This window comes from Vulpes vulpes, chromosome 9 (assembly GCF_048418805.1).
Source record: "Vulpes vulpes isolate BD-2025 chromosome 9, VulVul3, whole genome shotgun sequence".
NCBI classification, from domain to species: Eukaryota; Metazoa; Chordata; class Mammalia; order Carnivora; family Canidae; genus Vulpes; species Vulpes vulpes.
This window is the reverse complement of record NC_132788.1, coordinates 1,736,000-1,752,256: the sequence shown is the minus strand read 5'-3', so window position 1 is coordinate 1,752,256 and position 16,257 is coordinate 1,736,000. Positions and strand designations below refer to the sequence as shown.

Below are 16,257 nucleotides of genomic sequence, written 5' to 3'. Positions count from 1 at the left end.
GCAACAGCACAGCGCCCGGTCCTTGGCGCGCTGAGACCCCAACACGGCGGGTTTCAACACGCACGGGTCCATTCAGCTCTGGGTGTTTAGGGGTTGTCGGCATTTCTGCGAAGCCGGCTGCTCTGAAGTACGGAGACCCTGGGGGGCGCCTCCCAAACACCCAGGTCTCCCTGGAGAGACGCCCTGGTCACTGTTTATTTGCTTTTCTCTGCCCAGCACTCACAGGCCGGCAGCACCGGGAAGTGAAAGAGCCTTTCTCAGCACACAAACCACCAGCGCGCCCCCCACGGGGTTAGGTCACCCGGCGCCCCACACAGGCTGGGAGGGACGCGTCCGCGGGTGGAGCGAGCCGGCTCCCACCCCGGCGGTCCTGACCGCACAGCAGAGCCGCCCCCCAGTGGGGACGCTGCCGCAGAGAGCGAGCTCATTACGGGCCGAGACATCGGGGACAGCCAAGATAATTAAAGAGGTTTTTCTTTTCCTTCCTCTTCTCCTTAATGGTTTGTGAGGCACTTAGTCCAGAAGACGCTGCACGGCTGGCCGGGTGCCGAGCGCACCTCCACGCAGCGGTGAGAGCAGGGTTTCTCAGGGAGGCGCAGAGCTTCCACCCTGAAGTTCCAGAGCTTCCACCCTGAAGTCCGCCTCCCACGCTGCTGCTGGGAAACTTTCTTTTCAATTGTAAAACACCCTTTCCCCAAAAGGGAAGGTGGGAAGGGGAAAGGAAGAAGTGGGAGGGGAGGGCAGGGGAGGCGGAGGGGAGGGCGGGGGAGCAGGATGGCCGAGGGGCGGTCTGTGGCCTCCCCCACCTGTCCACCAGGGGGATGGCGGCACCCCAGTGAGCAGCCCGCAGGGCGAGGAGCAGAACCCTACACTGCATGTAGCTTCTATCACCCAGGTTTAAACGGGGCGGGTGGCCAGGGGCCTGTGTGTGGGGCAGGGCCAGCCTGGCTGGGGGCTCCCGTTCCGGGGACACAGCACCCACCTCTACAAGGGCCGGTTTCCCAGGTTTCAGTAAAGAGAGGAGCCTTTCCGCCATCTGTACTCGTCACTGCACTTTCTGAGCTCGTGCTCCCCTCCCGGGGGGGTTTCAAGCCCGGATGGTGATGGGCATCGTGCATGTTTTCTGACGTTTCTTTGAAATGCACCGCACACCCGTGTCCCCCCACGGCGACTTCCTCCCTGTCCTGGCCTCCCCCTCCCGCTGCAGGTGTGCCGCCCAGCCAGGTGGAGTCAGCGCTTCAGAAGCCCCGAGTCCTGGCCTCTGTCTCAGTAAACCAGACCCACGACAGCGCACGGTGCTGAAGTGTAAGCAAACACGCGCGTGCACACACGTGACGAGTGCAGGTGCAGATGTAGGATGCAGGGAGACACCGTGGAAGCAGTTTTATTTCTTGAAGTCAGAGGCCACCAAGTACAAGATGTGCAGGACACAGAGCACAGCTGTAATGAAAGGAGCTTCCCCTAGTCATCTGGCCTTTCACAGCAGGGTTTTCCTGAACAAAGCTACAAGCTGTGGAGCCTCAGGAGCCTCGTAACCCCGAGGCCCTCCCCGGGCTCAGCTACTCTACAGGCAGCCTGCTCTGGCCAGGCCGCGCCCCCGTCCGTTACCTTCCCCCCGCGTGTTAAAGCTACGTGGAGTCCACAGGACGCGGCAGGTGGCAGCCTCTTCGTCGTCGCCGCGATGCAGCCCGTGGGGGGCCGGGGGTTGAAGTCCGTCACTTTAGCCAGATCCACTTGTCACCCACGTCTGCGTTGTACCCGGGGCAGTACTTGCGGCCTGGCAGCTGTGGGAGGGAAAGCCATGGTCACAACGGTTGACGAGGCACACAAGCCCCACCCGCCCCGGTGGCCTCTATCACCCTGAGCACCCTGCGGGGACGGGGCTCCGCAGGCACCCACATGTGCAGGCGCCTGGGGGGCCTCGGTGTGAAAACGCAGTCGTGCTGAAGCACCCACTCACACCCGCAGAGGGCACTGCTCTCCAGGGTCCTGGCTGCAACAGCACACTCGGGGGGACTCCGGTGGGTTTACCACGGACCCTCCACCCTCCCGGTCTACGCAGGCAGGTCACGGAGGTGGACTGGCCCCCGGCGGGCTGTGTCGGGGCAGCAGTGGGGCTGGGAGGACAGAGGTCTCCTGCCGGCCCTCCCACGGCCTGCAGCCAAAGCCCACTCCCACGGGCAGAGGCGTCTGCGGCAACACCAGGGACCGTGGGCTCTGGGTGGCCACAGAAGGCAGCACTGGCCGCAGCGCAGGGCGGCCCGCAACGGCGCTGCACACGACTCACTCACGCTGGAGGGAAGGGCAGCGTGGGGCCGGGCAAACACTCGAGCATGGAGGCTTTGCCAAGTTACTAACTGGGAGCAAGACACTGAATTTATGTTTTCATGTTTTCAAATCAATGTGGACAGATTTGTACACACTACGTTCAAAAACCTTCCACGTTTTGCCCTTAGGTACTAAAGGATTTAAAAATAAATCAGTCCTTCCTTTACGTGTGGCCACAGCAAGGGGAGTCCTGATGGAGGCTGTGAAGGCCGCCGCCAGGCCGCACAGAGCTCTGCCGACTGGCAGGCCCCGAGGCCCCGAGGCCCCGGACCCGCACTCTCTCGCCACTACCTGCCTGGCGGCCCCGTGCGGGTCACGCAGGTCTGCAGGGGGATTCTGGAGCCTGGGCGTGTCCAAGCAGGGAGCTGGACGTGGGCAGAGGAGGCAAGGGCAGGCTGGCTCTGCTACTCAGGCTGGGACACCCAGTGCCAGGGCGCTCGGAACCCAAAGGGAAAACACGAGACAAGACCCAGCTCCCTAGGAGGTCAGTCTTGGGGGGAGCAGGGAAGGGAGCGGGCCCCACACACACACAGCCCAGGGCAGCACCGCACAGAGCGGGGGACACTCTGGGGAGAGGCAGGCGCCCCGACTGCACACGGGCCATGGGTAGTGGCAGGACGAGGCCAGTTCTTCCGCTCTCTGGCCCTGACGAGCACCAGGGCACCAGTGGCTGCTGGGCCAGGCCAGCGGCAGGCAGCGCGCCCCGTGGGGGCCGCAGGAACTAACAGCCGTGTTGGGCTCCCTTGTGCGTTAGGAGCTCAGGAAGTCCCGAGTGAAGGAGGGGAGCAGGGAGGGCAGGCGGCGGCCTGGCGTGGACACTGCGTGGGGAAGGCGAGCGGCAGCTCCAAAGGTGGTCCGAGGCTCCAGACACGGAGCTGTGCTGGGATCCACAGGTGTGTGCCGCCCCAACCGCTGTGGGTGCCCAGGGAAGAGCAAGGAGATGCCGTGGGGACCCTGACCCATGGACGCAGACGGCCTGGCGAGTGGGACTGAGGCAGCCTGGGGCAGTCGCCCCGGCTCCAAGCGGAGGCCCAGGGAAACCAAGGAAAGGGCAGAGGGAGCAGCTCAGGGAAGCTGGTACTACGAGGACGAGCACGGGCGTCCATGGAGTGCCTGCGTCAAGGAGGGGGACCGTGTCAGGTGGAACAACACCCCGACCCCCAGGTCCTGGACCTGCGGGAGCTCACACGGCACAAGGAGCTTTGCAGATTGCCCTGGACTGTCCACGTGGGCCCAGGGTTGGCATAAGGGGCCCACGAGGTCGACGAGAGGAGGCGGCCAGACCACGGAGGCGGGCAGGAAGGAACACGCGCTGAGCTCACACCCCCGACCTCAGAGCTGAGACAACACAGGCCTGCTGCTTCCACAGCTCGCGTGAGGGCGCTCGTTGCGGCAGCCCCAGGGGACACACCCGAATGCTCTGCCTACAGGACACGCGGGGCACGTCTGAACAGTGAGGCAGGGCACCCGGATGGAGGCCCCGGCTGCGGAGACAGCAGGCGACCCGCCGACAGCAAGGATGAGGAGGGAGCGCAGGCCAGGGCGCCCCGGGCTCGCCCCCCCCAACTGCCGTGTAGGCACGGCAGCCTCGGCAGCAGAGGCTACACAGGGTCGAAGAGCGGGCCCACCAGAGAGGGACCCCTGTTCAGCTCTAGGAGCACCCGCAGCACCGGGTCCAGGGGCCAGAGCGTGCACCTGTCAGGGGAAGAGCTCCGGAAGGCTCTCCAACGTCACCCGTGTCCCCAGCAAGGAGCATGCGCTCCCTGCCACCGTCCGCCGGAGTCCGCCGCTGAGGAAGGGCTGGTGTGCGGCCGTGTGGGCCCGCCTGCATCCTTGCACGGCGAATTTGAAGCCACGGAGCAAAGTAAAGCTCGCACGCCATGAGAGGCGCTGAGCCCAGCCGGAAGCTACGCACGGCCTCACCAGCAGGCTCCGTGGGCCTCTCGGGGCGGCACCCCTGGACTTCGATTCCAGATTCCCAGGTCCCTGCCCAGCGCGAGTCGGCCAACAGAGGCCCCAGGGAGGGTTTCCGTTCAGAACACTTCACGCTGAGGGAACAAAAATTAGCTGCTTCCTCCACGTTACTTCCTACGTGCATCTGCTCGTTGAAGCAAAGCTGCGAACGACCAAACTACCCCTGGAACGGTGCGCGCAGGAGAAACTTCCCGCAGGGCTGCCTCTCCGGGGCCCAGGAGCCAAGGAAGGGCGGTTCGTGCTGAATGCCCCCCCTTCGTACTACTTTCTACCACACGCGCTTCTTTTTCTTTCCCCCTAAAAGAAAGGCTACATAGCTTGTCCAGGTCAACGGCCAGAATGTCCACGGAACTAGAATCCGAACCCGCGTCCTCTGGCTCTGAGTCCACTCCCGCCTGCTGGGCCTCCAGCTCCTCCGGCCCCGGCACCCCCTGAGCGGCCAGGCCCTACTCTGTCGAGCTTTCCTGATGAGAAATAACCCTCCGGTGCGCCCCTCCAGATTTATGTGCTTCCGACGAACTTCTAGAAGGGGAACTGCTTACTCAAGGAAAAAGTAAACAATGAGCAGATGCTGACACAGCAATCAGGATGGGTTTCAGTTCCCATGCAGAAGACTCTGGTCCAGATGATCACGCTGCTGCTCACACTGTGGGAGTCAGAGCTTCCAGCTCCCCTGGGAATTTACACCAGGCTGTTGGCCTTTTACTGCCTGGTGCCGGGTCGGCAAAACCCGGCCTGCAGACCAAATCCGGCCTGACGACCATTTTCCGTAAAAACAAGGTTCGCTGGAGCTTGGTCATGTGGCGTGCATGCTCTCCGCCCAGCAGGGGAACCACCTGAGCAGTTGTGGCAGAGGGGGCACAAAGCTTCAATTATTTATTCTCTGACTCTTCCTAAAAACAACGACATCAAAAAAACCCCCACAAGACCATGCTGCCCACTGCCCTAAGAGGAAGGACAGGACACTGAACCTGACTTTACTACCTGGTGAACAGTTCACCTATTCAACCAACACACTAAGAGCCACACGTGCCAGGTCCCATGTTCGGCAACGGGGCCACGGAGCTCCAGGTGAGGCTTCAGAGGCGGCTGAAACGGGCACCTTCTGAATGCAAAGTGATGCCACGGAGTTTGACTGTGAGACTCTATTTTAAACTCCAGGATTGTAGAAAAAGGTCCCTGCCACTCAATGCTCCGAGCCAAGTCAGTTATTTGTGCCATGAGGTGGCCAATGAGGTCGGGGGTCACACACGGAGGCTTCTCCCAGCCGCTTCCCTCACGCACACAGCGGGGACGCTCTGCTCTCCACACGGCTTCGGATGCCAGCAGCTTGGACACAACCCAGCTGAGAAGAAGTCACATATATTCACTGAATCTCCTGGGAAAAAACTCCGAACTCCATCTACATGTGAAGCACACTATGCCCCAGCAGTGTTTGAGGCGTGAATCAATCCCACTTTTTCTGACCTCATGAAATACTTTCCTCAGAAAGTGGAGGTGCCTGAGGCTGGAGAAACCCGGTCTGACCTACAGGAACAGAGGCTTCAGGTACAGACAGGACCTGCGGGTCAGCAGAGAGGAGGAACGGCTTAGGGGGCAGGACGGGGAGCGAGGGCGACAAGACTGTGCAGAGCACGCCCTGTAGGAGCAGCTGCAGTGACCGCAGCCCACCTGGACCCCCATACCCTGGCCAGCGCTGCAGCTCGGGACGGGCCACATGAGGGCCACCAGACCAACCCACCACGGACTTGCCCCTCAGCCGTCCGCATCCGGACACTGGACGAACAGGTCAGGGTGGCTAGCACCCGTGGGCAGAGCTGGGGGTGGGGGATGGGGTTGGCAGAAAAGGAGCCCTGATTGGGGGGTGTGTGTGTCCCTGCACGTGTGGGGTGACACTCCCAGAGACGGGCAGCGTGACCGAGGTCCCAGCAGCCGGGCTCACCGCACACTGGGGTACCGGGTTAGCCCTTCCCTCCAAGTCCAGCTACCTAAGACTCACCAAAAAGCTAAGACATCCAACTCAAACCCGCAGAGCGGAAGCTGATCTACGCCAGGCAGAGTAAGCAACCTACCGCTCTTCAAAGGGAGGGAACACGATCCAGTACTCAAAACCAGAGAACTCACCATGGACAGCAGTCACTGGAAGGCCTCTAGCCGTGTGAGGGGGAAAAGGTGACCCGTGTCCAGGGAAGAACACATCAAGCTGACTCAGAGGTAACGAAGAGGACGGATTAGGAAACAAGACCGTTATAAACCTATTATAAAAATATTCCATATGCTCAGGGAATTAAGTGAAAAATGAAAGTCAATGAGAAAACTGGAAAACATAAAAAGAAACAAACTCCTAGGATTAAAAAAACAGATTTCTGAAATAAAAATCCACTGGATGGGTGTGGCTGCCACAAGAATGTGCCGCTCCGAGGTGCTCACGGTGCCAGCAGCTGCCCCTGTGATCCACCACCCGGGTCCTGCTGTGCCACGACCCCCCCGGAGGCGGTCACTCAGCCAGGCTGGGAGCAGCAGAGCATCTCAGCCCGCCTGCTACGGGGGCCGTGGGGCTCCACCGACAGGTTCCACTGGCCCTGGGCCACCCTGCACCACTGCTACGCCACACTGTGCGCTCCTCCTCTCCTGTCGCAGACGGCACAGGGCACCAGGAACTAAAGACCCCTCTGCCCCCCGCACCACATGTCTTTCCCCTTTCCCCTTCCCAGGTGTTTCCCCAAGTCTCAACATCTGATCCTATCTTGACTTCTGTTTCTCGGAGGACCCAAACTAACCCAATGGAATTAAAGCATATCACATAGACACAAGGACACAGCTGTGAACTTGGAGACGGGACAACAGAAACTATGCACGGTGAGGCATCGGAGAAAAAGGACAACAAACGGACAGAGTCTCTGTGACCTGTGGGTCTCTGTCGAGAGTCCTCAGAAGGGGTTAAAAAAGACGTCTCGGGGGGATCATGACTAAACGTGTTACAAATGACAGGGAAACGATGGACGGCTCACATCCGAGGCGCTCCGTGAGCCCCAAGCAGGATGAACCCAAAGAAAGCCACCCAGAAGCACAAGGTCGCCAGGTGGCTGGGAAGCAGTGATAAGGACATGGAGAGTCTCAGAAGCAGCCAGAAAACATGGCCCTCGGGCCCAAGGACGGCACAGGGTGGGACCTCAGACTTGTCCACGAAGCCGAGCGGCCAGAGGTCTGGGGGGATCTCAGGGTGTCGGAGGAAACGAGCGGCCGACACAGGAATCTAGCTGGGTGACGTTAAATATGAAAATGAAATGGAAGCACGAGTATCTTTCTTGAGCAAGAGCTACTGGGTCATGGCTGGCAGACCCATGCGGTGGGAACGGCCACTGCAGGAGGCAACTCCGGCCGCCCGAGAGCCGCCACAAGGAGGCCAGGGCCTGCACAGACAGCGCGCAGACAGGACAGCTACGCGCCAGGGTCAAGGGCCTTGGAAACATCTTCGCTCCTTATAGACGTAACTGACCGCATAAGGCTACGTGAGGTTTATCACACGTGTGAAGTAAGCTGCACGAGGACAGCCTTGCCGAGGCCAGGGGCCCGGACGGAAGCCACCCGTCGTCGTGGGCTGGCCGGATGTGGCTGGCCCTGTGAGAGCAGCCGCTGGCGAGGGGCAGACGCGCACCCTATCAGCCCAGGGCAGCCGTGAACGGTGCAACAAGAGGTGCAGCAGCGGAAATGAAACGGCAGAGGACGATAATCAACTAAGCCAAAAGAAGCCAGGAAAAGAGCAAAGTAACTCTGAACCTCACTTGCTTCAGGGCTGAAGTGTAAGAGAGCAGGTTCTCGCTGGAGGAGACCTCGCCTCTACCTGGGAAGGGCCCCTCCCAGGGCCAGAGGGTGGTGGCAGGGGCACCGCGTCACCCGCTCACACCCGGCCCCCTCGTTCTTACCCCGACGGCCGCGGCTCTCGCAGCCCTGCACACCGGCCAGCGCCGGCCTCCCACAACGTGCGGCCAAAACCGCTGCTTTGTGAGCAACCTCCCTTGGGGAAGAGCAGGCGGGGAGCCCCGGGACACGAGGCACAGGCCCCACGACACGGCCTCCAGGTTCCTGAGAGGGCCGGTGACTGGTCTTGGCCCCCTGCTCTTCTGGGGAGGTTCCTGTGGCCGGCTCCCCCATGCAGCCCAGGCGCTGACGGGGCAACCGCGTCCCTCGTCTCTCCTCCTGGTCCTCATCTCTGAGTGACGCCCAGTGCAGTCACCTGCCTAGTTGTCGATGCGAGTCCTGCTGCCGGCACTGCCTCATGCGCTGTGACGCCACAAGGGGCAGGCGGGCACCATCTCTCCTGGGAGAGATGTCAAGTGACCTGCCGAGCCACCTGGCTGCAGGCGGCAGGCTGGACCCTCACGTCTCAAGTCCAGGAACATCTTCTGTGACACCGTGTACGCATTAGTTGAATTAAACAGCAACTCCTCGTGTGCGCTGTTGAAGATGATGCCATAGCTTGTCTCTCTCACCCACACGCTGCCTTCATTGAGTTTTACCGAATTCTGTTCATTCCCCTCATGTTCCCGTCACCCGCCAGTCCGTATGCATAGAGCTCTGCTGCTCCAGTTTCTGGCCGAGAGGGACCTGGGCATGTGCCGGGGCCCGGCCCTTCCTGCCCACTGGCCTGGGGAATTTCTGGCTCCTGGCAGTCGTGTCGGGGGCGCTCATGGGCGCTCACAGTTCCTTAGCTGAGTTCTCCTGGAGAACTGTATACATGTATCAAGTCCTTTGTTGTGTGACTGTCAAAAAGTGAATTTTTAAAGAAAGATTAAATGAATCTGTCTTGGATCTGCTTTACCCCACTGGGGGCAGGATGTGGGTTCTAACAGGTACGACGGATTCTGTTCTTTCCAGATGCTCTGAGGAGCTCAAATGGCTAAGTAAGTCTGGAGTGAGGAGGATTCCAATTTTCACTCTGTTATCCATTATTACACATAGAGGCTAATGAGCTCTAAGGACGTTTCTTTGATTTTAAAGAGCACTGAAGAAATTTAGTGATGTCACTTCTTTGATATACAATTTCCCCAATTTTCCATTACCGCTAAGCATAAATCAAATCGAAAAACTCTAAAATGAACTCCCCCCCAAAATCTTATTTTATCAAAGACAACTTTCAAAAGCCATCTTTTTAAGAGTGTCTTCTATTTTTAGCACAAACACCACAACCTGCTACAAATACATCCCTACTTAGCTGCCAAACCCACTGCCATAAGCATCACAGGATCATACACTTTAAATGACTCACATCAGCTGTGAGTGGAAAAGCTCCTAACTCAAACCCTTGTTTGAATACCTGAAACCAGTATTCTTTGCAGAAATTCTGAAACAGAAGTACTGGCCGAATACACTGCAAAGTCCGGGCACCTGGGGTTTGTCAGGTTGAGTGCAAGGATGTTACCCTGTGACTGGACCTCAGCAGAGCCACAGACACCATGGGATACCCTGCAAGGACACTCAACCCAGAGGACCTGGTGCCAAGTCTCCCCAGGGGACACGTTATCTTCCACACGTAGAAATCTAAACAACGGGGCACACGGACCGGTGATGAGCATGAGCCTCAGCCACGCGCCCTGCATGGAGCTCGGAGGTGCAGCAGCAGCGCACATCTTAGCGCGTCTTCCAGCCCTGTGAGCAAAGGACAACTGAAGACTCCACGCGCTCTTGCGCTTAAATGAACTTCTAAATGGAAAATCTATAATTTAACACAAACAACCAGGTACCAGATTAAGTTCTAACTAAGGTCTGAACGTCGAGAAGACTCCAGGAAGCTAAACGTCAGCATGTTGAGGTCAACTGACCCTGAGGCTCCCCATGTACCGAGAGTCTGTCCTTATCCAAGTGAACACAGAGGCAAGAGCACACGGTGTCAACACACTCCAGCTATGAAGCGTCGCTATTCTAGACAATGCTAACTTGGGGCTGAGACAAAAACAACTTGAGATAGTAAAGAAATAAAAATAGCAGGAGAGAAAGCAGAAGACTCTGTCGTCCTGGCAACTGTCTCGGACACAATCAGATTCGTGGAGGGAGCACCGTATCTTAATAGCATCTGGCCTCCCTAAATTGAAAAGACACTGAATCGGTAAAGCGGAAACCAATTCACAGCTTGTCTGCCCCAAGGAAGGACTGCACAGAAATAAAAAGTGACCCAATACAGTATTTGAAAAATGACTTTAAAACATGAGCAAGCTGCTATGCACACATCAGCACTCACGTGTGCGTGCACGGGTCCGTTCCAACAGCAGAATGGGGGCCGAGTGAATGGGAAACGTATGGATACGTATTCCCAGACTCCAGATGCCGTGTCCCTCTGCAAATGACACTTCAGAAGAACCTAAAGATTGCTCAGGCAGTCCCCTGGAGTACCACGGGCGCCTGAGTGCCCCCCGGACTCCAGCCAGACCAGCAGCAGAGCTGAACAAACAGCCAGGTCACAGGATCAAGAAAACAAAACTAGAATTTAAAATCCTATTCAGGGCAGCCCGGGTGCCTCAGTGGTTTAGCCGCACCTTTGGCCCAGGGCATGATCCTGGAGACCCAGGATCAAGCCCCATATCGGGTTCCTGCATGGAGCCTGCTTCTCTCTCTGCCTCTCTCTCCTCTCTGTATATTCTCATGAATAAATAAAATCTTTAAAAAAAAATAAAGTCCTATTCATAAAGACTCTTAGATCCTCTCTGTCCTGAGGTCACCAACACAGCTAACAAGGAAACGCTCACCCCCATGTGTCACGCAAGGACCCCGGGCCCAGCTGTGCACGGGGTCACCCCAGCAGCTCCTGGCTGGCTGCTGTGCAGAAGGAGCTGCAACGGGGTGGAGCCCCCATATCCTCCACCTCAGCCAGCCTTTTAGCGCCTGGAGGCGCATTCACCCTTGGGAAGAGTAACAGCCCAGACGCCCTGTGGCAGCAGCATGGGGCCCTGGGCCCAGACCCTGGGAATTAGCCATCCTGGGGCCCTGCTTCCCCATCAGCCCTGCCTCTCTACTCTCGCCCCTGCCCCAGGTGCCCTTGTCCCATGCACCCCACTTCCATCCTAGCCATTCCTCCAGAGACCCTCTCCTTCTTACTACCAACCAGCACGAGGGCCGCAAGGCCCTCCAAGAACCTAGCCCGGGCTGTGTACCTGCCACTAGCCAACAGAAACCACTCACTGGCCATGACAGTGTCTTCCAAACCATCGCCCCAGCTTCAGTTCTCCACATCTTCCCTTGGTAGGGTGCTACCCTGAGCTGCCCCCAAGCCTCACGGTCTCCCTATCTCTAAAATTCGCCCGAGAGGGTTTCTGGCAGTCAACGGGCAATCCCGAATAAGGCGCACAGATCATCATACAGGACTGATGAACGTCCATCCTTTCTACGTCTTCTCCTCTTCCTTCCTTCCTCAATACCTGAGCTGGTACCCCAAGCCTGCCGCTCTGCCTCTAGCCTTCACTAACACCCAAGACCCCCGGCCCCTCTTGCACCTGGCAAACCTTCATCCCGCAAACCTCTTGAGATTCTTGAAACCTGACACCGATGAGCCTGGGAACTACGTCATGTCCTCTGCCCGTGTGTGTGTGTGTGTGTGTGTGTGTGTGTGTGTGTGTGTGTGTGTGGTTCCCAGCAGCCAGTGAGTCTCCAGGGCACGACACTGGGCCTGTCCCTGCGTCCTTCGCACAGGACATGGAGCATGCAGGGAATGGGCACCAGAGGAACACTGGCACCAGAGAGCTCCCAGCGACCAGCGGCAAGGCCTCTTCGTTGCTCTGCGGGGCGGGAAGCGGCGCCACCACACCAACTCCATCCTCGGTGCAGAGCCTGAATGGGGCACCGCCTGCAGGCTGGCAGAGCAGCCGGGAGAAATAGGGTCGAACCCCGCGGCCCTGGGCCACTTCACGGCCTCAGACTGCTGTGCCCAAGTACAAATGCTGTACCTCAGACTACCAGCACGAGCATAAGTAAAAATCAGAAAACCCCAAGAGGCAAAATGAGCCGGCTGGACCCTGTGACTGGGACGCTGCGCAGACTTGGGCCCGCGTCACAGAGTCTGTCCAGCCATGGGAGGAAGCGGGACTCTTCACCCCAAGGGGTGCCTCAGCTCAGGGGGGCAGCGAGGCCCAGGCTGGGGGTGGGGGACACAGGACAGGCAGCCGGACAATGCTGTGGGGGCCCTGGCTGCAGGCCGCCACACACCCGCTCTCCTTAAGGTGACCCTGTGAACACATTCTGGCAGGCCGGCTAAGGGGCAGGGGTCCAGAGTCCACCGGGGGTCACCTCCACGGCCCACACTGCCGCCGTCTGGGTGGGCCAGCACTGCCCTGGGGCTCAGGGTGGCAGTCTTCCCATCGTCCCCACCGGCGGGCTTGCGAGAAAGCCACACAGGTGACAGGACCCACAGGGACCACTGTGCAAAGGTGACACATAAACATTCAGTAGCTGGAGAACGTCACCTTTGACAGGTGGTCAAGACGTCTTCCGGGGAAACTCTATCCCCAGACACTCACCGGCTCTACGTCACGTGCAGACACGACGCTAAACACTAAAGTGCGGGTCTTATGCAGACGTAAATGCAGGAAGTCAAGCAGCTATCATCTACCCCCCAAACCCGGCCCTGGAAGGAGCACCAGCGACGTCAACTAGGGAACAAGAGGCTTTGGTGCCCGCAGCCCCATGCTGGGTGCGTGCCCGGCACCGAGCTGAGCTTGCTGCACCCCCCGCCCCCCCACCTCCCTCCAGGCAGGTTCTCCACACGCCAGGCCAGTGGCCGACCAGTGGGAAGCGTCTCTGGCACCACAGGGGCCTGATCCACCCTGGTCTTACTGGGCAGGGCTCCACTCTCCCTCCAGGGGCTCCTCCCATGGGAGCCCGGCCTGCCCTGTGGGAACGCTGTGGACCCCTCTAGGGTGGCCACACCCGCCCGGTGTGCTGGGGCCCCCTTCTGTGCCTCCACAATCTCTGGCCCTCCTGCACCTTCTCCCTCACCTCACACGGGCTCTTGCCCCTTTGCCCATAAACAGACTGAGAACGTCTCAGCCTTTTGAAATAAAATAGGCCGATGAAATAGAGAAAGCCTATTTCTACGACTCCACCCAAATCTCTCCAGGCCCGGCAGCCTGCACCACCCTCGACCTTCCCCAGCAGGTAAACAAGCACCGTGCGGGTGCAGCAGGGCCTGCTGGCCCTGGGAGCGGCTCTGCTCCAGCTGCCCCACCCTCCCCTGCTGCCCACGCACAGGCTAACGGGCCCACCCGCCCGGCCCCAGGCCCCAGGCCAGCACACTGCAGGGAAAGGGGATGCTCCTCTGGTGGCCAGGGCACTTCTGCTCCCCACCAACCGCCCCCCACCCCGTTGCAATGGGTCAGTGGTCGCTTCAACAGCTATGCCAATGGCACCTGTCACCGTAACTGCAGAATCTACTTAAGTCCTGAAAACAGAGGAGTCTGAGCCTGACAAGGAGGTGGCAGGTGCAGTAGCCCAGGGTCGGGGAGAGGGGACACACCCCGTGTTCCCAGCGGTCACCATGCTCTACAAGCCTGGGACAGGTGCTGCCGAGTACCACTGACAAGGAGGACGGGGCCTGCACGCAGGTTAGACCACAGCACCAGTCCAGCATGCAGACAGAGGGGACAGGCTGTCCCCTGGAAAGTTCTCTAGTGAGTCAGGCCTTCTGGGTTCATCCAAGTTCATCGGGGAATTCAGTGAACATAAAGGTAACAGGTATCCGTGATTACGTTGCCTGAGGCCCAACAGAACCCAATGTCCAAGTAAGCAGCTTCCCTCTTACAACTCCCCCCGCCCCGCCCCCGCCGACCCAACAGCCCAGCTAGGACCCTACGACCCCTCCGCTTCAGAGGACAGCTCTCAGTGTGGTCTACACTCACTCCGGGGACCATGCCCCCCGCAGGTCCAGAAGGAAAGCAGTGAGACAAACACCATGCCCAGTGCCGGCCAAGGCGCCCACCCCTACCCCGAGGCCACGTCCCTCCCTTGAGCACCCTCCTGCGCTGGAACCCCTGGACAACAGCTTACTCAGCTGCAAACCTGACACAGAAGAACAAATTCCACTAACGGGAAAGAGCAACACTGCCACTGTAGACAGGGGCTCTTGGGTAAGGGAATGCAGCTTGCCCGGAGGTCAGAGCCATGTCCCCACCATCTCTCACCCGTTTCTCTGCTCCCTTCCAGCAAACCCGAATCCAACATAGCAAGCAGAGCGATTGTTCCTACACATAATTCAGATGCTGTCACTCTCAAAACACAGCACTGGCTTAGTCTCATAAAAACGACAACCCAGTCTTCACAGCATTGCCTACGGCCCCTCTGGTCATGCCCTGCTACCTTCCAACCTCACCTCCAGCTCTGCCTGCCACCCCCAGCCCCTTCCTTTCACCACGGTGGGCTCTTCTCTCCCCAGACTGTGTCCAGCCTGCCTCCACCTCCCAACCCCTGCCTGTGGGTGAGGCTGGTACCCTCACCCACAACCCTCTGCAGGTACCCTCTATCCCTCTCTGCAGCACACCTCCCACCCGAGACAACTTTATTTTTGCCCTGTAACACTTTGATGAGCTACTATATATTTATCATCTGTCCCTCCTTCCCCTAAACCAGGACATACGTTCCTTGAGAGAAAGACTTTGTTTCAGTCCCTGATGTGGCCCCGATGCCCAGAACAGTGCCTGGAACAACAAATACTTGCCAAATGATAACTGAGTAAACGTAAAATGTTGGAGGTGACAGTTTTGGGGGAGTGGCGGCGGCAGTGTCAGGCTTAGCAGCAAGGCTTAGGGGTAGACTGTGACTCCTCGAAATATCTTAGTGCTCCCACGACATCTGAATATGTCCCCTGGACAGGGTTCTCTGATGGTAACAGGAGATACAAAGTCTTTCTTCAGGGGATTTCATGAATTCTCTGTCCTGGGGGTTCACTGAGCAAACACCTACTACTGAGCCTAGAGACACAGGGCTTCCAACTCAGCTCCTCTGCAGCTTGGGCACAGGACGAAACAACACCAGAACTGGCTCTCAGAGCATAAACAGAGAGGCTTTCCATTTCCAGCAAAACAACAGCCCCCATGCCCTGAAAGAGCTCTTGATATAAAACCTCGAGAAATGCTTTTAAATGCATTGCTGAGCTCTGCAAGAAATCACAAGGGGCTAAAAATGAAGAGCAGGATGATAACCAGAGCAGTGAGCTGAAGGCTCTGCGGCCCTGGGGACACGGGAAGAGCTGCCCAGAGACAGAAGGCAAAGACGCTGGTCTGAGCAAGGTGGAGCATGGGCAGGGCCTTCCCTCCAGAGCAGCGCACCCCAGGAGGACAGCACCGTCAGAGGAAGGGAAGAGAGCTCCTCTGCCCTGCCAGGGGACCTCAGCTGCCATCTCGGGACCCACGGCCACAGTCTGTCCACACGGGGGTGGGGTTCCAATCTCATCACCTCTGGGGCCCGGAGTCCCTGCTCATCGTGAGTCTCAGGCCAGCAGCAAACAGTCCTCCAGGAGCAGGGCAGCCAGAGCTGGCAAACAATGTCGGATGCCCTGGCAAATGAAACGTTTGAGGCATGCTTACACCCAAACAGCACGGTTGCTTAATCTGAATTCAAAGTGAACCTGGCATCCTGGATTTAGGAGGGGCTCTCACTAAATGCCCATGGAGAGATGCCCACAAAGCATGAACTCGGTGTCCAATGTGTCCAAAGCACAGAAGGGAAGAAGCTGCCACGGGTAAGAATCAGAGGAAATGATAAATGACAAAGTCTGACGGTTCTCCAAACCCAGCGTCACCAGATACAGAACCCAAGAAAGAGAAGCCACTGAAAATATAAGAAAAAATATCCCATCAACGAGACCCAGAAAGCGCTGGTCTAAGTAGAAAAGAAATTTAAGCCCAGACCCAAAACAGCAAAAACATAAAGAGCAGAAAGATCCTAAAAGAGAAAGGAAGACTTGTAACACTT

The 16,257-nt window shown here is 58.4% G+C and overlaps 1 protein-coding gene across 1 annotated transcript in view; it reads right to left on the bottom strand.

Moving 5' to 3' along the window:
- Window positions 1-1,368: 1,368 nt before the first annotated feature.
- NDUFA10 (NADH:ubiquinone oxidoreductase subunit A10) overlaps window positions 1,369-16,257 on the bottom strand; it is a 48,193-nt gene continuing 33,304 nt past the window's right edge. The window contains exon 10 of the mRNA XM_025984308.2: window positions 1,369-1,784. Within this exon, the coding sequence (XP_025840093.1) occupies window positions 1,716-1,784 (69 nt within the window). The 3' untranslated portion in view covers window positions 1,369-1,715. The remainder of the gene's footprint in view (window positions 1,785-16,257) is intronic.